We start from the raw sequence: 22,360 nt of genomic DNA, 5'->3' as shown, positions 1-22,360 counted from the left end.
ACAAACAAAGCAATGATTTGAACGGGGACACATGTGGAGTTCCGTGAGATAAATCCCAATGAATCACTCTGCGTGCGATGGTTCATAGTGCAGCCATAGCGTATCCCATCCTTGCAAATATAGGACAACATACGAGCCACCTTGCTAGCGAGGAAAGGAGTGCCATCATCATGAGACAAGTCATTAATGAGTCGAAGTTGAGGCCATAGTCTGCGACAATATTCTAGAAGAAGAGTGTAAAAAACACCAGGTGGACCATGCTGACCGTAAATCGATGAATTTTGCTGCTTGCAGAGGTAAACGGACATTATCTGATGGTAATACACAATTAGAATGATCACGAGAGATCGGTCAAGTGCTCACCTTCGGCAGCCTTGCTGTGATAGACAGCGATCTGTGACATCATACTTCCTCGGGTCTGTGCTTGAACTTTAATGATTCGATTAATTTGCTCTTGCTCAAAGGGACAGGTGTCTGGGGGAAGAGCAAGGAGGTACTCATATATGAGGTGCATCTGCACCCAGTTTCACATGAGTGTAAGCTCCATACAGCCTCCGTCATGACCGTTATGATGGACACGTTCGAGCATGCTGTTGAATCATTCGAAAGCAAACAGCCACCAAGCATAGACCGGGCCAACCTTTTGGATCATTTCGGATATGTGCATTGATGTGTGGTGATTGATTGTCAGGGGAATGCTGAAGCTGAAGGGATTCTAGACAATAGTGCGAGATGAAACTCTGTCCGACCCGAGCCTGTGACATGGAGATAGTGCAGGGAAGAAAGAATACGAACATCTGTGCAGAGAAGAAGGATGGTCTGATAAAGTGAGCGACAGTTGCGTGAAAAGTCAGGTTGAACTGTGTTTGGTGGAAGGGGAGGTTCCTTGTCTGGAATCTCAGTCATTCTCGTCTCTCCAAGACCACCACAGTACAACTGGGGTAACGGTAAGAAGACAGCGCCATTCATCAGCTTTCTTGAGACTTTGGTTCTCGCCCAACTGTCAGATTTGAGGTCAGAATCAATTAATGAACAAGTGTGTGACCATGACAACAGTACATTCTTCGGGAGCCTGAGTAATATGACTGGGCCATCTTACTGCGTTGATAATCTCCTCAAACCTTCGTCTCGGAGAGTTGATGCCTCCAATACTAGAGAGCATGTATCCCCCAAATAAGACACACATGAATAAGTGTGAGATGATACCTACAGAAAACAAAAGTTGGTAAGTTAGTGCGGAACATATAAAAGCTTACCCAAGAAGATGGCATGCATGAAGTTGAGTACCGACTTTTTAGATGGTAGCCAGCCCAATATGAGATTGAGAATGGACCATCGAACTCCAAAATCCTTCAGGATTGCATCTTGACGTGCCTGGGTAGCGTCCTTTGAATAGAAACTTTGTCGGAGCATTTGATAATCATCTTTGGGAGTACAGGCTGCATAGCCGAGCTAAAGATTAGCAAGAAAGCAGCGAGAGGATGATACCTACAGTTATCGTAGCCCTCTGGAGTATTGACTTTCACGATGTCAACATCGCAGAATGCGCAAGGGTGAAAATCGTGGCTGTGTCCCACGGTTCCATTACACTTGTGCGACGCTGGCATGTCACAGTCAAGAATTGTGTTGTCTGCAAAGATATTTGCAGGCTCATCTTCGCCATGGATATCCATTTTGACGCCTAGAAACAGATATTTATTAGCATATATGCACATAGTATAGCAGCAGAAAATACCATTTTTCAGTTCCATTACTTCGTGAGACGAAGGCTCTAAGCAGTGGTTGATCTGCTGTACATTTGGCTCCTTGGGCCCAGGCATGATCACGGCACATATTACATTGACTTGAAGGTACCGCTGATCTCGCGGAAGGTCATTAATTGCGTAATAGATGGGCCCAGTTGAATGTGGCTGGTTATTGAGGATGCCCATCCTAGATAAGGTGCCGAAAATATGAGACAATGAGTCTAGCTATAATGAAACTCACCAATCAATGTTCAATGTTAAATGGAGGCCGTAACGATGTTCCTGTTATCTTCGTAGCCATTGGTCTGTTATCTTGAGGGCAATCATGGATGGTTCCCAACTCTCCTATTTCGCGGATGGTATTTGTTTCAAGTTCATGCCAGAGTGTGCCGTCATGCATGTCAGTCATGACAAAGTCCTCATCAGTCGTTACGTCGTGGTTGATCATGTCGGCTGTCCCTGAATCAATTTGCACAAATCCTGGTCGCATAAACATTCGTCGAAGACTTCCGATGAGAGACATGTGCGGACATTATTTTCTTTGCGGTCCGAACGATCTTTCCTTTCGCATCCACACGCTCGTCGTACAGTAACCCAGAGCAGTCTAGAATAGTGCAGGATGGAGACAGAAGCTCTCTTAGCTGGACCAGGGGTATAGTGCTTCCAGCACTCGGGGCATATTGCATATTGCAGTGATCCATTGATCGGGATCAATCCCAAGCCGACGTTTGGCACTCAGGAGATGGCGAACAGGTCGTGGATGCTCAGGTAAGACGCCCTCAACGAGCATACAGTTAAGTTGGTTGTTGAGGGACTCCAGTTGCAGCCTGAACAGTGTGGTTTCCAAAGACATTGCCAACCACAGCATTAAGATATGCGAGACGAACACCAGGCTGCTCCTGGAATGCACAAGGTACAAGCGGTGATCGGTCTTCTTGATCCTGGTCGGAACCGGGAATGCGCACATCCAGCAATACAACGGGACGGAAATTGAAGTCTCGGATCGGAGGCTGTGCCTGCAATGTGTGCTGGTGCTGGGCCATGCTCTTCATCTGCATCGTGAACATCATCTGGAGGGTCAAAATCAAAGTAGTCATGCTGGTCTTCGTTAGTAGGTAAGTCTTGGTCCCTTGCATGTGGTGCTGCCTGCCCAGGTGCAGTTGAAATGGAGTGTGTGGCTTCATCCACGTTGGACGTCAAAGTCTGCGGTACATGGGGCCATTTTTTCATATGTTTTGAAATGACTTGTCGTGTCTGATATGTGGATCCATCTGGATGTTGTGAACATCGTGCGCAGAAGCATTTGAAACACAGGTCCGACATAGCTCTCAGCGTCGGGACCGTCGACATTGCAGGACAGTGTCGACGATGGGGACTTTCAGGACTTAGTCGTTTTCGCAAATCATTGCAATTGGGCGCAACGTTGATCGTGACGTCGCGACTTGGTCATGTACTGCAATTGTACGTGATGAATATCATATTGCCTGTTGGAAAATAACGCAGTAACTTGACAAAGTCGTACAATACATGGAGAGATAATTTAGATCCAGGACAATGTGAGAATATCTGGAGGAAATCTGAAATTGTACGAAATTACCCGAAAGTAATAGTTCGCAAGTTTATGCTGTGTATCCGAGTCCCGGGTCCGCGAATTTAGGATGACTTGGAGTATTTGAGAATCCTAAGTCCCCAACCACAGCTTTTCCCTCAACTGTCTTTCCTCTTTCTCCCCAACCATCATCTTCACTCCAACCATCTCCCAAGTTCACTCCAGTCAATCGTCAGTCCACCTACTTCTAATAACTTTATTTTCCCTCTGGTGATTTTAGAGGCCCTCTCACTCAGAATGACTTATACTGGATGCACTCAGAATCTGATTCTGAGGACTGGAGGGAATGTTTAAGTGAATATATGCGCATATATTCATCCTTTGGTGAGTTGTTGATCCGCGCTTTCACCTGTCTTACCCACTGGTGGCTCACATTTACGACAATTATTTGTGTTCTGTGCTCGTGACTCATAGAGATGCATTTTCTCCCATCTGTGATTAAAGCGAGGGCTTGAGGGTATGTTTGAGTGACTGTATGCGCATATATTCATCCTTTGGTGAGTTGTTTATTGGCGCTTTCATGCATTATCTTTCCCCCTGGCTCACATTTATGAATTGTCCTGCACTCATGACTCGTAGAGATGGCTACCATACTGACCCCAGAATACTCCCTAGATCCCTCTGATGCATCCGATGGGGCTGTCCCACCAGTCACCATTGCCACCCGATCCGATACAAATTACTAGTAAGTATTACCACATAACTGCATAACTAACTCAATCTCCTCCAGCACGTGAATGGCTCACTCACAACAAGACTGGATCAGCAGCCGAGTTCAAGACCTACTACTGATGGACTGTCGGAAGGCCAGAAAAAAGTGCGTCTTTTGTATTGTTTGTCCTCGGGTTGGACTAACATCTTTAATCAGTCATACGACGAGCTCGCTGCCAAGAAGGTATGTAGTGACTATGACTAGAACATGTTGCACCTACTGACAAGTACTCTTTCTACTAGGTTGCAGCTGGCGAATGGCTCCGTTAGCGACACCACTCTCCTTCCGACTTCTTACGACCTAGAATGAGCACAACCTAGAACGAGCACAACCTAGAACGAGCATGGGGTAGAACGGACAGTGGCAGGAACGAGCGCAGGCTAGAACGGACAGTGGTGGGATGCATTGAGTTTTATTATATCCGGCGTCTACCTGTAATAATGTATATACTACACAATACCAGCAGATCTGGCACAATATAGGGTGACATGCAAATATTGCATCTAAACAATTTGCGACAATCACGCACAATCACACACATTTGCACATGTGCTATTAGTCTCATTTTTCTCTTGAGATTGTGTCGCTTAGTTCAGACAATTTCACGCAACCTCAGCCATTCTGGGAACAGTCGACTTCTACTGGGGTTGATCCGCCACAGCGGGTTTGGCACTTCGAAAGCGGTTGGCCCGTGTGTTCTCCCTCGGGCCGAATCTTGGCTAGTTAGTGTGTGGTTGGTTTGAAACCCCGCTTTCAGCGGGGTCGGTTGAACCTCCCCGAATCTTAGATCAGCGAACAGTTCTTCGTAAGTGCTTCCCATCGTGGTTTCTTTGCATCGTATCACCATCAGGTACTCAGCCTCACCATCTTTTTTCCACCCGCACACCTCCCATTCTCCCCAACGAGTTTTGGTTTGGTCTGGTCTGGTTGCTTCTTCTCCGCGGTCCTCTCCAGCTCACGATTTGATACTCGATCAGCTGTCTCTGCGTCTGGCTTTCGCACAATTCGAACCTCGAGCTTCAAGCCCGGTCAGCGGTGTTTTTATTCGGAGTTTGGGATCTTCCCCGTGAATTTCCTCTATCGAAACCCTCCCTCAGGCTCTTTAATAATTCAATTCAAATCGCTATTGTGCGGCAACGTCTTTCAACCTAAAGGTAAGGGAACCTGAGCGAGAAATGCCCACTGCCTACACCTTTAGGTTGAAAGACCGCACGTGATTGTATGCTGCTCGTTGATCGAACACGCCGCTGTTATGACGCTGTTTGTTCGTTGAGCGTGATTCGCATATATATTCCGCTGTCGCGGTTCTACTTACCTTTACCTTTTTACCTTCACCTCAATCCCAACGCTCCTCCTTATACGTCCCGTCTCTAGTCCAGAGTCTCTTGAATATTTCTACTGTGCCCTCCTAGGTGATTTTGACTATAATCGCACATATCTTTGTATTTATTTCTCAACAACGACGAGAGATTCTATCCCGGTTCTCCTTACGATTGCCCTGCTTGCGTCCATAGACCAGACTTGTTGATGCCATGAGTGCGATAAAGAAAATTGCACTTGTAACATCGAGGAGTCTGGGCTTGTGACGGAACGACGACATCCAACCCGTCCAAACTGCTGGCATCATAACCCAGACTTCTCGACTATGCAAGAGTGGTGCAACCTTGTGATGTCAACGAGTTAGGGTGATGATGGAATCACGATGTCCTCATGATTAACCCTTCCAAAATGTCACGGTCAAAGCTCGGTTTGAAATCGTGGATAAGTCTGGGTTATGACGGAGTAACGAGGTCCTCGAGCTGGCCATCAGCTCCTGAAAGCATCCAACTTTGACTCACGAGCTCGGTTCTCCTTATGATTTCCCAGCTGATGTCAATAATCCAGTGATCACTATTCACTTTTGGTTTTGCAAAGATGGTATTGCGATCATTCTGCGGTATCAGGATGTCCTCGAGCTCACGATCATTGACAACTTTCCAAAACCCTAAACTCAAAGCGAGATATCATTTTATCGTTAGTTATGAACTAGGCTACAATTGTACTATGCTATAGTGAGACAGAGAGTAGAGAGAAAGACAAAGGAAAGACAGAATGAATGAATGAGTGAATGATGCAAGTGAGAGGCTACAGTATGTGAGGTGAGTGAGTGATAATAGATACAATAAGTACGTCGTGATTCGTTTCAACGAATGAATGAATGAATGGAGAGCGGAGTAAAAGGGAAAGCAACACTAGTAATAGAGAACATGAAACAGAAACAAAACGAAGATTATTATGAAACAAGAATGCGAAATGTCATATAATAATATACCACAACCAACCAACGCATTATCCTCAAGCGCGCAAGAACATCTCAACAGGAATCGGCTTGCGCCTCAACCCACTCGAGCTATTCCCCGAATCGCAGCTATCACATTCAGACCAGCCAGCCGAGCTCGTCGACGAACGTGAGTTCTGGCGGCGGATATGTCGTGAAGGCGTGCTAGGTGGAGAGGGCGTTGCTGGGAACACCATGCGCGTCAAGGGCATTTTGTACGGGGTTTGAGTGGGAGTTGTTGCCTGGGTACGAGGAGACGTAGAGATGATTGGAGGAGGACGCTTTGATTTCGAACCAAAGACACCGCGCAGAGGACTTAGGATCGTGCGTGGGGGCTCGGCAACGAGAGAGGACATCGTGGATGAGCTCCATCGACTGCGCAGTTGGTGAGTTTTCTCCTGAACTCTTGGAGTAGGAGGGAAAGAGAAGGGGGAGATTGGGCAGCTTTCTGAGGAGGATGAGGATGAGTGGGCGGAAGAGGAGGAGAAAGACTCGAGTGAGCTGCGGGGTGTATCTGAATCAATGCTTGCGCGAGGGAGGTACATTTCGTCGACGGGAGTTTCGGGGACAGCGGGTGAGATGGGGTGGATGTTTTCCTGGGCTGGAGCGAAGGAAGGCTGTGAATAGATAGACTCTTCTTCGTCGTCGTCGAACCAGACTTGTTCGATGACGGTCGAACGAACAGGTTCGTCTTCGAACGAGATATCGAGCTCCTCGATATCGGATGGAACAGCCATCTGAGGAGGAGGGCGGCTTGGTGGTGGGGGAGGTGGGTATTTAGGCATGGGTGGGATCACACGTTTCCTGCGGATCGCCGACGCCGAAAGCTGTGGAATGGGTGGTAAAGGGAACATAGAGGGAGGCGGCGTAGGGAGAGGAAGGAGCGGCAGAGCTTTTGAGAATCGACTGCGTCCACGAGGCTTTGGTGCCTCCACGGGCAACTTGGGTGCATCCTCGGATGAGAGAATGACAGAGTCTGGGCGGGCGGGTGCTGCTGCAGAGATGGGCACACAAGAGGGTTGAGGTGCATATAGAGAAATGAAGTCCTGGAATTGGCGCGTGTAGAAGTCATACTCGTCTTCTTCTTCCTGGGTTTCCTCTACCTCTGGGATGTCAACGAGCTTCATGTCCTTCTCTATTATCTCTGCGACGTCCTCGTCATCTGCACAGACGATGGAACGAGTCTTGGTGATGCAGAGCGGGCGAATGCTGATGCGCTTGGGCCTCAGGCGAGGACTCGGGAGACGCAGCTCACAGAAGTCTTCATCGTCTGATGCACCTGGGGTAGTAGGGCAGCTCCCAACTGGAATTGCTGTCATCGGTGGAAGATGATGCAGAGAGAGCGGGTGAGAGAGGCTCGTCATTGAGCATAAGCAATGCGTCATCGATGGAGAATGCAAAGGCAGAGAGGGTCACGCGTGGTGAAGGTCTAGAAGGTTCGTCCGAGTAAGGGATGGAGAGCTTCAGAGGCCCTGAGTCGATTTCAAAGTCATTTTCTGATAGTTCTGGAATGATTTGGAGAGGAAGTGGTCGAGTGTGGTTATGGGTGACGATAGAAGACGAGCGGGATGGAGGACAGCCAGCGTCTGATGATATTGAGATTGAGTTCTTTCGGGTACGAGTACGAGAGCTGCGCTTCAATGATGCGCGAGCGAAGACTGTGTCGAGATATATCAGGTTGGCTCTCCTAGTAAGATAGAAAGTGGTACTCACGTGCGTTCATGGTTGTTCGTGATGAATCTAGAGTCTAGTAGTTAATGCTTGGAGGAGGCAGTCATGCAAAGACGAGAGAAGCAATGATAGTGGTGGTGGTGTATATATCACTGAAAAAGTACCATTCAAGGTTGAATAATAAGCTTCGTCGCTGACGAGCAACAATAGGATAGCAGTACTGAGCTAGGCGGGAGATCATTGTCGCTCGGGTACTCACCAGCCTTTTGTCGTTTTCTTCATTGTCCCTTGTCTCCCTTTTCGTCACAAAAACACTCAAACAAGGTTTGCCTTATTTGGTTCAATCAAATGCCGCTGAGTTTCAATTATTGTTTATTCTTGTTTGCAACCATTGTTTGCATGTCTTGCAAAATGATATCCCTGACTACCATGACATCGTATACCGCTGAGCCGCGGGATCATTTTGATCACCACTTGCAACAAACTATACAGTTCACCCTCTCATATACACGGAACTGCACGAGATGCGCCATACCGAGCAGGCGATTCTGTAATATGGGTATGCTTCGGTTCAAACTGATCTGTGTCAGGTCCTGGAACGAGTTCCTTATGATATACGCTTGGTTGCGGTAGAAGATGCGAGTTAGGAAGTTGGACGACATCCCTGCCCACCTTGACGCCGCGAGCGTTCTGTTGTACGCTGAACCGCGGCATCATTTTTAGGGTAAACTGGTTTTAAATGTCTCCACCGCCGTATAATATTCTCCAGACTATGATATCGAATCTTTCCTACTACTCTATCTCACTCTATCACCCTCAGTATCATACACTTACATTTTCATCGGCCGAAAAATTATGGTTGCAAACATCCCTTCTCACCTACAATGTACTTCCTTATCCATCAGCGGCGTCAGTTGTCCTCTGATGGTATGGACTTGTATCACCGTGAAGCCCTGGAAGCTCCGCTCTATGACCGGCGACCAAATGGGTCCTGTCCAACCTTCAAGCAAGCGGAAAGTAATCAAGCCTCGAGGTACGTATCCTGCATCAATATATATTCTGAGTACTCACCATATGATAGCGCAAGACGTACGCATCTGGATCAACCTCGAGTTCCTGGACAGCATGATAGACGCTGCCTTATTATGCTGCGCAGTTTCGCGCCCTCCACGCGAGTGACGTGAGGCGGACGCGTATATAATGACTGAAACCCACTTCCACCACACAGATCTAGGCGATGAACGTATTATCCAAGGTCGAAGGCAAGAAGGTACATATCTAAGAATCTCCCAGTGTAACTCTAACATAGAATGGTCCCGAGCCTAAAGGGTGTACCTAAATGGACAATGTCCCTCAATTAGCCCGCGCCATACTGGGCTTGCATGCGGACAGTCCTACCAGTCGCCTTACCCACCCGCACCAGTACTCTTCACCACCGTCGTGTAGAGTGTAGGCCTGAGCTGTAACAAACATTGATGGACAAATATAGAGTATTACTTTTGTGTCATGAGGTTGACCCTGAGGTGGTGTGGGGCCGCACCGAAGCCTACTGCCATCACCCACATGTTTCCATTTCACACCATGAGTCTTTCTAGAGGGAACGACTACCTTCCTTCTATTTGGTCTTAGGGCTGACAAGTAGACATTGCTTTGGCGCAGCTGACGTGCGGCCTGCACTCGACCTCCAGATAAATCGACCACGACGCTGCCGCGCGAAGCAGAGTTTTCCCTAATTCGAGTCGGCATGGCCACTTTCGGTGAAGACATCGACGAAATCTTTTGTATTTGTCCTCGGTGAGTCGGGATCACCATGGAGTACCATTCTTCAGGTTGACACCAGACATTCCCAAGGTTCCGAATTCTGGTGATAGGAAAGGTATCAGTTTTTCACTAGTCTCTAGCCAGTATTGACACGGTGCTTCCAATAGACTGGCGTTGGCAAGTCTGCGTCGATCAATCGAGCATTCGGAATGGAAAAAGCGGTGGGCTGCTCGCTACAGTATGACATGCATGGAGTTACTGATGCTATCGACATAGCTCGCTTCGCATCATAAGCCGGGCGAGGCTAACATCGACACGGAGTTCATCTCACGACAGAACGAGAGATTTGTTCTCCATGATAGCCAAGGTTTTGAACCAGGATACGAAGACGACGTCGCAATAGTACCGAGAATTCATTGAACGTCGAAGAAACATGCCTGCTTCGAAAGATCAGCTGCATGCTGTTTGGTAGAGCCTCCATCCTGACTGAGTTTGTAGTGGCAAGCTGACGAAATATACGGGAAGGACTCTCTTTGAATTACCCCGTGCAGGCGGGCGTTTACTGGAGACCGGCATGGAGGAAATTCCTCACACTGAAGCGTGAGGGAAAGCTGGGAAACAGTACGTTGCTTGATGGCTGTCGCTCCGCGCTGCTGGCAGCTAAACTTTTGATCAAAGTTCCCGTGGTCGCCGTTTTCACCAAATACGATATGCTCATTGATCGCATGGATCGTACTCTGGATAAATCATCTCTAGAAGGATTGAGCAAAGGCGCAATCAAGGAACTCGTCGAGAAGAAATCAGCGGACCACCTACAGGACGTCTGCATCCGACCCCTACAAAAATTCGCCGGGCCAGATATACCCCATGCTGTGACCTCTGGTAGGGTACTGATACTCTGACTATTTCATCCTTGCCTCTGAAATATACGAGCACAGCCAAACGAAACTATAAGGAAACACTCCTCCGTCTGATCCAAATAACTCAAGACTGCGTCAGTCAGCATATTGCACTCGAGGTGTCGGTGATGGTCTCCATCGCTCAGCGAGTAGATACTCGATTCAAAATTAAGGAATCGATCAAGTAAGTCTCGCTCGTTTCATTCTTATATCGTGATTTACGCAGCGTCAGTGCTGGCAAGAGAAGTCTGTCTCGATTTGGTGGTTTTACAGGATATTGGAAGGCGCTCGTTCCAAGCACAGCATTCAAGAACCGTAGGACGTGGGACTGTCTACATGTGCTTCATACCAACATAGTTGCTGTATGGGATTTCCACGACCCCCACCATGTAATGACTATCCAAGTTCTTTGTTGTTGTCACATCCGCCCCTGACGTAGTTTGTGCACAGTACTTGCGCAGCATAGAATTCAAGATATTGATGGTGAACTTGGTTGATCGACTAGAGGTTCGAAATACAGCTGATCCCAACTGGGAGACCAAGTAGGCCGGTCTTTTACGTGACAGATGAATTTTCATCTCATCTGATTTTCACAGTCTTATTGGGCTGAGTACCAATGCGAGTATCATGTCTACTCTGGCAGGACGTGTGGCTCCCATCATGCTGCCGAGCCAGCTGTCGTACGTACCGCTATTTATTCTTCATCGAGACAATAATAAATGATCCGCCTCAGCCGCGTGGTGCTTCAGCGCTTTATACCATACATCTTCAACTTAACACTTGTGTTGCAGACACTGTTGCTTGTGTCTGAAAGCCAGGAACTCTCCCGTAGGGCCATCAAGCTCGCGGTCAAGTCCCACTATGATTCACCAATGAGCAGAGAAATCCATGCTACGCTCTTGGAACGCGCGGATTGCGATACATTGGATGAAATCATCGAGCCGATCCATTTGTGTAGTTTCGATGCCGAGACAATCTCCCGCCTCAGGGCAGATATTCCGCCTATGGGTTCATGCCCGGATGAACTATGGGAAGACGGACCACAGGCTCAGTCTCTCCCGAATGTATGGAGGAGCGCTTCATTGAAGTACACAACTGACTCACCTGGCTGCCCAGACTTCCACGTCAGATCCGCTGAAAAATCTTACGAACGAACTCCAGGAAAGGCCGCAATATCCGATTGCTTCCGGAGGTTATGGGGACATCTGGAAGTGTGTTTTAGTGAAGCCCGGTGAGACCGTCCAGGTATGCTCTTCTTGTGGCACTTCCTGCCGTGTTGTCCTGACCATGACGTAGGTAGCAGTGAAGACCATTCGTGCCTCCGAGGCGGATAACCGTGACGAGGACTTGATGCGGAAGAACACGAAGGTAACCTTCTCTTCCCTGACATGTCAGTTAATCGAATGATGACTCGGCGTAGAGAGTCCGTCGTGAGCTGAAAGTTTGGGGTCCGTCTCAAACATGATTGCATTCTTCCACTCTGGGGAGTGGCAAACAACTTCGGACCCTATCCCGCAATGATTTGCCCATGGGCTGAAAATGGAGCTCTCACGGGCTTTCTTGAGCGCCAACAGAACATGTTGTCGCCTCAAGATAAGTTCTCTCTTGTAAGGCTCTTTTCGCAACTATTTCCAGACGCTTCTTGACTTGTCAAACGCTAGCTGAATGATGTTGTCCTCGGGTTGCAATATCGTAAGTCGTCTTTCACTGCACCCAAGTTTCCAAATGCTCATTCTAGTTCAGTGCACGGCAAATCAAGTTGTCCATGGTGACCTGACGGGGGTATGTACGGCCACACAGAAGGGGTTTTCCTCATACACTCACGTCCCGACTCTTCAGTCAAATGTCTTGGTATATGGCAATGGTCGGGCGTGCCTTGCTGATTTTGGTCTCTCCACTATCATCCTGGAGTTCAAGGGTACCTCCTATTTTACGACCAACGTCTGGGGCAATATCCGATGGGCAGCTGCGGAACTATATGAAGCACCAGATGACAATAGTCTCACTCAGCACCGAGTGCGATATATACTCTTTTGGCAGTATCACCTTGCAGGTTAGTAACTTGAATCTCCACGGAAAAATCTTGTTCACTTAGCGCATGCTCTAGGTATTGACTTGCAAGGTACCCTACTACAATGTGAAGAACGATGTGTTAGTGATGGCACAGGTCGTCAAGGGTAAGAAACCAGAACCTCCAGAGGAGTCGCAAATCGCTCCCGGGTACTGGGATTTCATACAGCGATGCTGGTTGCCTCCTGCAAGTCGTCCATTAGTTGAAGAGATCGTGGCATTTATAGGATGTGAACGACAAGCTCTATCATCCTAGTTCTCGTACCAACAGAGATTCCCCGACTCCCACGAAGTGGAGGAGGGTTTTGTAGGATTCAAACATACTTATATTTCTGTCAAAATATTGTGGGGAAATTTCTTGTCCTCGTAAAAGTAGGGAGATTCGTTCATTATTTACAGTGTCTTGCGAATTTATCTAGCTGAAGATCAATAAGTACTGTCATGCTGAAGTTTTCGTATGGGGTGACATGGCATTATGTAACTGCATCCTGCACAGTTAACGTTCTTTCACATGTGTACTTCACAAGATGCGCCTTCTCACCAACCACAACTATGTTACTACCCCACCCACTCATTCACTCACTCCAACCCCAACAACAGGAATCATTTCTGTATCGGAACCCTTAGCGATCGATCTCCCAGTGGCTTTCTAACGACTCGAATCTTGAGTATTACTCGCTTAGGCATAATTGCGTTCTTCATCCTTCGGTTACCGTTCGTCTCTACCTTTTCTATCTGTGCGTTTCCTCACCTTTTTACAGCAACAGTGCGGTAAAATTTGTTCACCATATCACCCTCAGTATCATCTACTTACATTTTATCGGCCGAAAATTTAGGTCCCTGGTTGCAAATGTACGTTACTGCTCACCACGATGTACTTTCTCAAATGTGGACCTCATCCATTGGTGGTGCCAATTGTCTTCGATGGTATGGGCTTGTGTGCAGGCCCACGAAAGCTCCCCCATATGTCTCTCCCAACACAAATCCCGGATTTCCATCGAAAGGTGTCCTTGGAACTGTCGCGAACATCTTTCTATTGCCCAGGTAGCCCTTTCCTGAATCGATTCCTAGGTCTGTACATTCAGTTATCAAGAACTGGTCTGAACGATAGTCGACACGTGCGGGACTATCAGGAGAGTCAACCATGACGCCGTATACTGGAGAGCGTTTTGCTGTGTGCTGAACTGCGGGAACATTTTTGGGGGTGAACGGTATAGTTGTCCGTGCGAACTCCGTCACAGTTCATACCACCAACTATACAGTTCGCCCACACATATGTGCGGCGCTGTACGAGATGTGCCTTACCGAGCAGGCGATTCTACAATGCGGTATGCTTCAGTTGAATCAGGATCAGTTCAAACTGAGATGTTTCAGGTCCTGAAATTCCCTTATGATGTACGCTTGGTTGCAGTAGAAGATGCGAGCTATACACTGCACAACGGGCTGTGGAGTGCTGAATGGTAGCGATGTCGGAACAAATCGAGGATGTATTATCCAAAGCAGTCGAAGGCAAGAAGGCACATATCCAGTGTATCTGACTCTAACATAAGATGGATCTACCGTAGACAATTCTGCGGGAAGCTTTGGGGAAGCTTTATCACAGCTTAACGTGGGAGCAGAACTATGTGCACCTCTATTTTGCGCTCAGTACGTGTTTTGATAAAGTGTTTTGTCGCTGACATACCCGAACCCCTCGTTTGCGTTACAATTTGCAACAGAACTGACTCCCCGGGGAACCGTCGACTGCGGTGCAACTTCTGGAGCCCATAATAGGCGCTCCTGGGCACGGGATCCCCCCACACCCCTCCCAAACGCATGAGGCAGTGGCCTCGAAGCCAGGCATGGCCCATGCACCAAGAGGGTTGACAGTTGTCAATGCCAGAAGAATGACCGTCAAGAAGTTCATCTAGACCATCAATGTTATAGATCAGATCTACAGGTTGGTAACTTGACTCTTACCGTCAAAAGTGCAAAGCTATAGCTAGGAAGTTCAAGCAAAGCGCGGGTTGGTTTTTTCGTTCGTTGTTCGTCAGTTGTATTCTCACGCGCTTTATAGCTGTTGCTCGTTAAAATATCAATATTAATCTGTAAGTTCGAAAATAGCAATCACGCGAGCATCGTCAGAAGCGGGATCTCTTAATCGTGACACTCACAAGGGTGGAGGAAAAACCAAGAGCCATCCAAGTGTAGAGCACGACAATTCACGTACTAACCCACCGCGGCAGACAAAACTGGCAAAACCCACTGCCTAAAAGTACTGTTGTGGGCGACAAAGAGTTGGTATTCCAAACAGTCTGATTCAGACGAATTAGACTCTTTTTTCCCGTTTATTGTCACTTTGGGCTAGCCTAATGTCGACAGAATCGGACCCTTCGTCAACCGAAGGACCTGGTATCAACAAGCTCCGAGTCATTCGTCTTTCACCTCGAATTCACTCATGTTATGGTGCCAAATAAGAGTAAGGTGGCCTGCGGCAGAACTGTGCGGACTCCCGGGGGCACAATCTAGCGTTCGCTGGAAGAACTCGAACAAAGTGAGTGTCGGGGACCGAGCGCCGTTACGATCTAGAGGCAGTAATCGACCAGTGGCTGAGCTGGTGTCGTGGTATCATCTGCCCGCACAGTGGAACATCAAGTATCCGGGAAGCAAAGCAAACTAATTTTTCTCTCTAGCGTCACTTTTTCTTCTCCTGGTGATTGGATGTACTCATTGTTAGGGCCTGTCCGTGTGGATAATATTTCGCGCGCGGGGTATTCGCATTGCGGCGTGTTCCCGCAGTTTCACTCACTTTAATTCGAAAGGTTCTATATGCACTTAGCGTAGTCTGCTGCGCACGGTGTCGTGGAACACATGCTCAACTGAACGATTATTGTTGTTGCGACCTAAACATCGACAAACAAGAAATCTGAATTACTAGACCGCGTCGCTGTCAAACGTTTAACTTTCAGTCATGTTGGCGTCTTATAAATTTCTCACTTTCAAGACCGAATGTGAGTACCTTTCGTTCTTGAAAGTGAGAAAGGCCTCGAAACTACAGTCCGAGTGCTTTGTAGCCTGCCAGTGAGAGTGCTAGCAGTGAAATGTGAAGACATGCGCCACTACTACGGGCCTCAGGTGGGTAGTAGCGGCGGGGGTCTTCTCATCTCATACTGTCATACTAGAATCTTGGGCTGGTCAGGACTCACCGCGACATTGTTCTCGTTACTTGTTGACTGCATCAACAATCATAGGTGGCTGAACATTATTGTGGTGCTAAGTTTTGGCGAGCTCTCCGACGTAACGTTTGGGACCACATGGTAATGGTATGGAATTTCGTCATTCGTTGAACGCTGACTCTAGCCATGCGTTAAGAATTATGCGAAATGTGCCGTGGTCGTCGCAATGAGAGGCTCCGACTTGCTCGCGTCTAGATCCGACCGAGTCCCTCCCCGTGCTTCCTGTTGTTCCAGGTAATCTGGCAAACCTTCGGCAAATTTTGATAGACAGCATCGTGATTTTAGTCAGGAATATCCGAAGTGGCAGATCCGTAAGTATCTCCTCTACATGGATCTGTCTTTTGCTGATGTGACTCTAGGACGATGTTGTATGATGTCATATGCATTTAGCCAACAGTAGCCAAGGTCGGCCTTGACTCAAGTGCATTCGAGGTGTACCGTTTATTTTGATGACAGGAGGGTGAGATTTCAACCCACCTTCTCTCCAAGTCCTTCAATTAACTGTCCTGCAGGGGCTTTTCTTTCCATATCGGCTTCTACTACCCGATGTTCTTCTTTCAATTGGACGCTATTAAGGATATTATTAGCGTCGCCTTTTCATTTTACTCCGATGTGGGTTCTAGCGTTATGCAAGTGATTTTGCCTGCTGACAGGCTCACTAGCTCGTTATTTTAAATGCGTCCAAGACTGTGGGACGAGTCACGTCAGGGTTCATCGCGCCGTTCATCGGAGTCCCGCTATTAACAATACCAGCAACAATTTCATGCGGAATGCTCAATTTGGGCATGATTGGGTTGAGTACTCCGGCTACCGTCGTTGTGCTTTATGGCTATTTTGGAGGGCCATGAAAGGAGTTTTCCTTTCGATTTTGGTAAAAAGTTCAAGACGGGATTGATTGATCACGTAGACATCGCGATGTCGATGTTGGATATTGTGTACATAGCTGTAAGCCAGTTGCTTACGACGTCAAGAATCACGTGAACGTTCCCCATATATATCACTACGCTTCGCCTTGTTGATCTCAGACTCGGGTCTCTTACCTACCATCATATTGCTCATTTGTATCACGCTATCAAATTCACGGTTTTGTCTTGTTATTCTTTGTCCGATTCGTCTTAGTGTTTCCCGCCGCCACCACGGCGGGCTCACAATAGCCAGCAACTTCGTCACATCGTCGTTCTTTAACATTCATTTCTAACTAACTAATAGTATATAGTATTCCGGACATTCCCGATACGCTCCCTTAGTACGCGTACACTCATTGTCGCCTTCCCTTAGTCATCTATCCGAGGTTGAGGAACTACTCATGCTTGTATTTAGGTTTTCCTATAGTCGATTCTGCTTATGACTTTTTTGATGCCTGACCTCTCTGAGCTTGGGTGAGTGATAGTTGAAATTTGGATGTACGAACCACCTTATTGGGGTCATAGCGCGAGAATGGGAATATATTTCTTCGTTAGTGGTGAGTATTATCAGGTCGTAGTTCGTTGTATTTTGTGTAAACTCGCACGCGCTCAATTTGCAGGATTTGGAACTTTGATTGGTAGGTGCTTTTATGACATTCTTTGCTTCGGATTCCGAGTACTCAAGTCTTTACCTAACAACCCCCATACGCGGCGCTCTGCTACATCGAATTATAACTGGTGGATACCCGCTGTGTTCTCTGGGGCGACTTACACTATGATGCCGCTTTTTGCATTCAAATCCACTCTGATTCACTGCATCACAGCTCGTTGCCCTGGCTAGTAGGATATTGTATATTGACATGCAGTTAACGTTGTTAGAAAGCAGATCGAGGAAGCATGCAATGCTCAAGTAGCATGTGCATGTATTTGATAATGTGATTGCATTGGTTTTCTCCGAACCCTTGATTGATGAATGGAATTCCTTCATGCCTCACATTGTCGTGGCCCCCAGTTGCCGTTAAGAAGTGACCTTTCGCAGTGTGCAGAAGACAGTGGGTTGAGCACACGCTACTATTTAGGCTATCAAGGCAGAGCAAGCGATCGATTCGGCTCCCTCTAGGGCGCCTAGTATTCGGAAAAATGGGCAGTGTCCTTCAGACTGTGCTTTGTGATCGTCCATGTGATTGTGGTCAGTCAGACGCGAGTTGTCACACCCGCGTGCATCTAAGCGTTACTGTGACAGAAGACAACTCGAACCTGTCCAATCGATCCACTGTCACTCAAGTATCCACCCTCGCTTCCTTGAGAGTAAAACCGCTGTTCCAGGGTTCCACAATCTTCATACTAACAACGCGGTGGTGCGAGGGTGATGCTCGTGGGTCGTCCCAGAGACATAGAGTTGAACGATGAACAATGATTTCTTCAGAGTCATACGCTACTCGAGAGCCTACGAACCACGACCCCAACAGCAGAGCGATGTTGCTGCAGGGAGTCCCAGGAAAATCGCAGATGTCCAACTGTCCGTGGAGTAGTGTCCTATCGCCCGTAGAAGCTTTAACAGAACTTGGGGACGGCCGAATTCAATCCAGGGTAAAATAGCTTCGATATTTCATAAGAGATCTTCCGAGATGGTGCAGAAGGGTAATCGACGGCAGATAGTACGTAGAATAAGTGTATCCAATCTTGCGCCCCGAACTGACAGCGGCGATGACAGCCTCACAAGTCCCCATTACTACAAATGAGACCATTCGACGATCGACGATAGCAGAGTTCGAAGCAACTGATTATCTTCAATGGAAATCGCAAACACGTTGTACATGCCTAAAGTGCCGTGTAGATCAAAGGAAGCCCCGCAACCGTCAGACGTCCGTTAAGAACATTCCAGCTAGGGAAGAGAAGCTCGATATGTCATGGCAGATAGGATACCACGTGTATGGGCGTCGACTTAATTCAATGAAACTAGCTCCAACCCGTGGCGCTGCCACCGCAAACACTGCCTTCGGCACAGAGCGGAGCGCTTTGAGGCGCCTGCTGCACCTCACTTTGGCAGCAAGTGAGGCCACGCAAGATTTGTGGCTGTGCCATGGTCCCCTTCTGCGTAGGATCCGAGGGATGGCAAATTCCTATCTGTTGCGCGGGCCCCTGCAATGGTCATAACTCCATCTAATAACACGTCAAGAGTTGTTCTGGCCATAATTATAGCAGCACGCACCAGAATGGGTATACACCAGGACCGTCCAGCCTTGGGACATGGTCGAAATTGAAAGGCTGCTGTTGCGCCGGCCGGATTTGACCTGGGATAACGGCCATCAAAGACTGTGCCTGCCCATGCCTAAATGTTGGTATCGAGCTGGTTTCTGGAAGGTCGAAGGGTTGGGTCTACTCATCCCATATTCGGTAGTGTTTTGCAACACTTGCGGTGATAGTGAGTCATGCGATCAGGCTTGTTAACTCATCTGGAAAGCTGCGGCGACACGAGTCTCGGAGACTCGGACGCGTGAGCTCAGTCGCGCAGATCGTCAAACAAGGTGCTTATGATAACAGCCTCATGTCGTGGGCGTCTACTGAAAAGTTAATGGTATGAAGCAGCATAAAAACGCCCCAGTACACGCGCCTCTACAACTTCGAGCTAGACACCCACGATCTCCCCACCACGTCGTGTTCAACAACGCCAACCTCTAGAAAATGGCGCAGCTCATTGCAAACACCATACCCGTTCGGGTGTTTGAAGATCATGAAGCACGTGTATCCGCAGTCGCAGTTTTCCCTGATAAACGGCGTATGGTCACATGCTCGTACGACGCGACGCTTCGTCTGTGGGACCTGACGACAGGTGTAGTGTTGAAGAAGATGGAGGGGCATCGCAATCGCGTGCAGGCATTAGCGGTATCACTGGATGGGCGATTGATAGCAAGTGGTGACGCCAACGGAGGACTCGTTGCTTGGGATGGAGAAACCGGCGAACCTCTCACCCAAGCTATTAGTGCCCACACCGGTTGGATATTATCGCTGGATTTTTCTTTAGACGGGAAATTTCTGGCCAGTGGGTCAAGAGACTCGACGATAACGCTATGGAACACTTCAACGTGGAAGCTAGAAGGAAATGCAATTAACTGTTATTCAAGTGTTCGCTGCGTTCGGTATTCGCCACAGTCATGCCCACTTCTTGCAGTCGCAACACAGCACAATATCGAAATTTTCAATGCTGGCTACGACAAATGGGACTACCATTCATACATCCGTGACCGTGAAAATTATTGTGATCCACACAGCTATGACGCCGACTATTATAATTCAACAACTCCAAAAACAGAAGCCGAATTCAGCAGCTACTTCCTGGCTCAGCATACGGCAACGCTCAGCGGTTCAGGACCCCACACCTACTCACTCGCATGGACGCCCGATGGCAGGTGCCTTTTTGAAGCAACTGGAGGGGCTGATCCCACCATACGACAGTGGGATTCAGAGAGCTGGGAGTACCACTGGGTCGGCAATCCCATGAAGGGCCATTTCAAGAGTATCCGCGCCATTTCCCTGAACTCTAACGGCACTCTCCTAGCCTCTGCATCTGATGACAACCATGTCCGCATCTGGCGGGTTTCAGATCGACGAACCATCGCCGTATTCAAGCACTCTGGCGGTGTGAACTGTGTCACCTTCTCCGCAGATGGCAGGCACATCCTCAGTGGAGGTGTAGATAAGAATATTTCCGAGTGGCCGGCATTTGAGGATGGTCCAAAGGAGGGTCTCATGAAGCAACAGGTGGCACACCAGGTAAGTTCATTTTCATTTCCCGCTCCTTCGTCATCTAAACGTCTTTCTACGCCAAGGCTCAAGCCTACTTTGATTTCAAGGCACGTTCCGGTCTTTGACTCTGATAACGCAATGTGAACATGCTCCATGCAGGTCCTCGCTATTAACACGACAGTCCGCGATGCATGCATAGCTGGGAAATTTTCTACCGCTGAAAAGGTACTAAACGCTGAGATCAACGAAGGTCTCGACGAACACACCTCCTATGCCCATCGCGTATTTGTTATGGCGCGACAATGCAACTGGGACCGCGCGCTTCATGATGCGATTCAGGTGGGATAGACAGACCCATTATGACCCCTTATGAAAGCTAACTTGTATGGTGACATAGTCCGTCAGCATCCAGCCCTCGTTGGCAGGTCACATTTCCAAGGGCATTGCCCTCTGCGGAAAAAAGCGAATCCGGCTCGCAAGGACATCATTTGATTTGGCATCCATGTTCACCAACGGAGATTTGAAGACCGACCATTTTCTTTTTTTCATCAAGGCAGGTGATATTTCTCTTCCATATCCCATACTTCATCACGATTTTCAGACCATCGCGCTGTTCAATGCGAATGAACATGAAGAGGCAATGCTCCGCGTTGGAGAACTAGCTGCGTGTCCCAATGCCGATCCTATCGCTTGTCATGTAGTGGAAGTGAGTATCATGCACTCGATCATGCCCAGTTTCTATTTCTGACCCTTTGCACATCAGGCGTATTTACGCGTCCAACTGGGAAACATTGCTTTGGCTGACATGCGCCACAACGAAGCTGTTGACCACTTCACTGCTGCCGTCAATGCCAGTACTTTCTTTTATAAATTAGAAATTCATTCTATGTACGAGGAATTTATCGTGGTACGTGATGATGTAACTGAATATCCTTTTCATGCTCAACCGCGGATTTTGTGCAGCTGTTCGGATGGGATCTCAAGTCCTTGTGGCAAACCGCGAACCAGCAACACTGTCGTGCACTCTTTCTGGCGGGCAGAATTGGAGCAGTGATCGAATCTTACCAATCTATCATGGAGAAGAGTGATGAAGCTACGCATGCCAAATTACGTGCTTGGTTCACTAGTAAGTATTCAGTTTTGTCACAGCATCTAAATTCCTCAACTGCCGTCACTCAGCTCTCAAGCTCCAGTAAGAGCGAGGCGCGCTGGTGCTACGCTCGCGGCGAGCGCTTATTCATGCGGTTTGAAACGCAGAGATCCTCGAACCGTTTTCATTTCTACCTTGGCGGTATCTGTATCACACAAATAGCTTGTAACCGTATCGTATACTGACCTACTTGGACGGAATGTCTACTACAACGCTTACACACACTCAGGCTGTTCGACGCGTATCCTTCACCATCAGTTCGTTGAAGTTCAGATTCTAACCACCTTCGATCGAGAACCACTGACCCCTCCCTGCATGTTTTACTTCCATCCGCATGCAAACTGGTCTGCCACTGTAAACTGAATAGTTCCCTCTCAGACTTGGACGTACCGCCACTTCATTGGTTGTCTACCATGCGTAATTCTTAATCTCTGTAATCAAACACAAGGCCGCCGGAAGTAGGAAGTCAACATTAGAAACTATGGGTTGTGCGCGCGGTGTGCGACGTGGTGGTAAGCTCTAGGTCCTTCAATTTGTCACGAATGAGATCGTTAGCGGG

The 22,360-nt window shown here is 48.0% G+C and overlaps 7 protein-coding genes across 7 annotated transcripts; 4 read left to right on the top strand and 3 right to left on the bottom strand.

Moving 5' to 3' along the window:
- Positions 1–63: 63 nt before the first annotated feature.
- EDB91DRAFT_1084995 (uncharacterized protein) lies at positions 64–1,673 on the bottom strand (the record flags this gene model as incomplete). Its single annotated transcript, XM_041315835.1, has 11 exons — positions 64–110; positions 134–210; positions 266–311; positions 364–514; positions 550–590; positions 641–755; positions 796–936; positions 1,100–1,151; positions 1,185–1,206; positions 1,257–1,439; positions 1,493–1,673. The coding sequence occupies 11 exons, from the start codon at positions 1,671–1,673 to the stop codon at positions 64–66; spliced, it is 1,056 nt and encodes a 351-aa protein (XP_041173616.1).
- Positions 1,674–3,935: 2,262 nt separating this feature from the next.
- On the top strand, positions 3,936–4,335 carry EDB91DRAFT_1252074 (uncharacterized protein; the record flags this gene model as incomplete). Its single annotated transcript, XM_041323457.1, has 4 exons — positions 3,936–4,004; positions 4,085–4,171; positions 4,223–4,249; positions 4,309–4,335. 4 exons carry the CDS (start codon positions 3,936–3,938, stop codon positions 4,333–4,335), a joined length of 210 nt encoding a protein of 69 aa, XP_041173615.1.
- Positions 4,336–6,008: 1,673 nt separating this feature from the next.
- Positions 6,009–8,356, bottom strand: EDB91DRAFT_1153794 (uncharacterized protein). Its single transcript, XM_041319537.1, has 3 exons — positions 8,097–8,356; positions 7,688–8,041; positions 6,009–7,662 (listed from the first exon to the last, which is right to left on the bottom strand). The coding sequence occupies exons 1-3, from the start codon at positions 8,104–8,106 to the stop codon at positions 6,401–6,403; spliced, it is 1,626 nt and encodes a 541-aa protein (XP_041173614.1). The 5' UTR covers positions 8,107–8,356; the 3' UTR covers positions 6,009–6,400.
- A 1,442-nt stretch (positions 8,357–9,798) lies between these two features.
- Positions 9,799–13,040, top strand: EDB91DRAFT_1252071 (uncharacterized protein; the record flags this gene model as incomplete). The annotated part of the gene is made up of 17 exons (XM_041323456.1): positions 9,799–9,848; positions 9,906–9,930; positions 9,983–10,036; positions 10,092–10,217; positions 10,367–10,436; positions 10,494–10,697; positions 10,754–10,898; positions 10,947–11,103; positions 11,165–11,256; positions 11,311–11,394; positions 11,448–11,778; positions 11,831–11,959; positions 12,011–12,082; positions 12,458–12,496; positions 12,554–12,767; positions 12,822–12,836; positions 12,871–13,040. 17 exons carry the CDS (start codon positions 9,799–9,801, stop codon positions 13,038–13,040), a joined length of 1,977 nt encoding a protein of 658 aa, XP_041173613.1.
- Positions 13,041–14,300: 1,260 nt separating this feature from the next.
- On the bottom strand, positions 14,301–14,907 carry EDB91DRAFT_1153776 (uncharacterized protein). Its single transcript, XM_041319536.1, has one exon. The coding sequence runs from the start codon at positions 14,632–14,634 to the stop codon at positions 14,389–14,391; it is 246 nt and encodes an 81-aa protein (XP_041173612.1). The 5' UTR covers positions 14,635–14,907; the 3' UTR covers positions 14,301–14,388.
- Positions 14,908–16,055: 1,148 nt separating this feature from the next.
- Positions 16,056–17,013, top strand: EDB91DRAFT_1153773 (uncharacterized protein). The gene is made up of 5 exons (XM_041319535.1): positions 16,056–16,086; positions 16,136–16,310; positions 16,359–16,459; positions 16,512–16,611; positions 16,662–17,013. Exons 3-5 carry the CDS (start codon positions 16,449–16,451, stop codon positions 16,845–16,847), a joined length of 297 nt encoding a protein of 98 aa, XP_041173611.1. The 5' UTR covers positions 16,056–16,086; positions 16,136–16,310; positions 16,359–16,448; the 3' UTR covers positions 16,848–17,013.
- Positions 17,014–18,072, top strand: EDB91DRAFT_1153768 (uncharacterized protein). Its single transcript, XM_041319534.1, has one exon. The coding sequence runs from the start codon at positions 17,401–17,403 to the stop codon at positions 17,743–17,745; it is 345 nt and encodes a 114-aa protein (XP_041173610.1). The 5' UTR covers positions 17,014–17,400; the 3' UTR covers positions 17,746–18,072.
- Positions 18,073–22,360: the final 4,288 nt, after the last annotated feature.

This window comes from Suillus paluster (assembly GCF_016628075.1).
Source record: "Suillus paluster strain FC165 chromosome Unknown EDB91scaffold_62, whole genome shotgun sequence".
NCBI lineage: Eukaryota > Fungi > Basidiomycota > Agaricomycetes > Boletales > Suillaceae > Suillus > Suillus paluster.
Note: the sequence above shows the minus strand (reverse complement) of the source record. Positions and strands in the feature narration are given on the sequence as shown.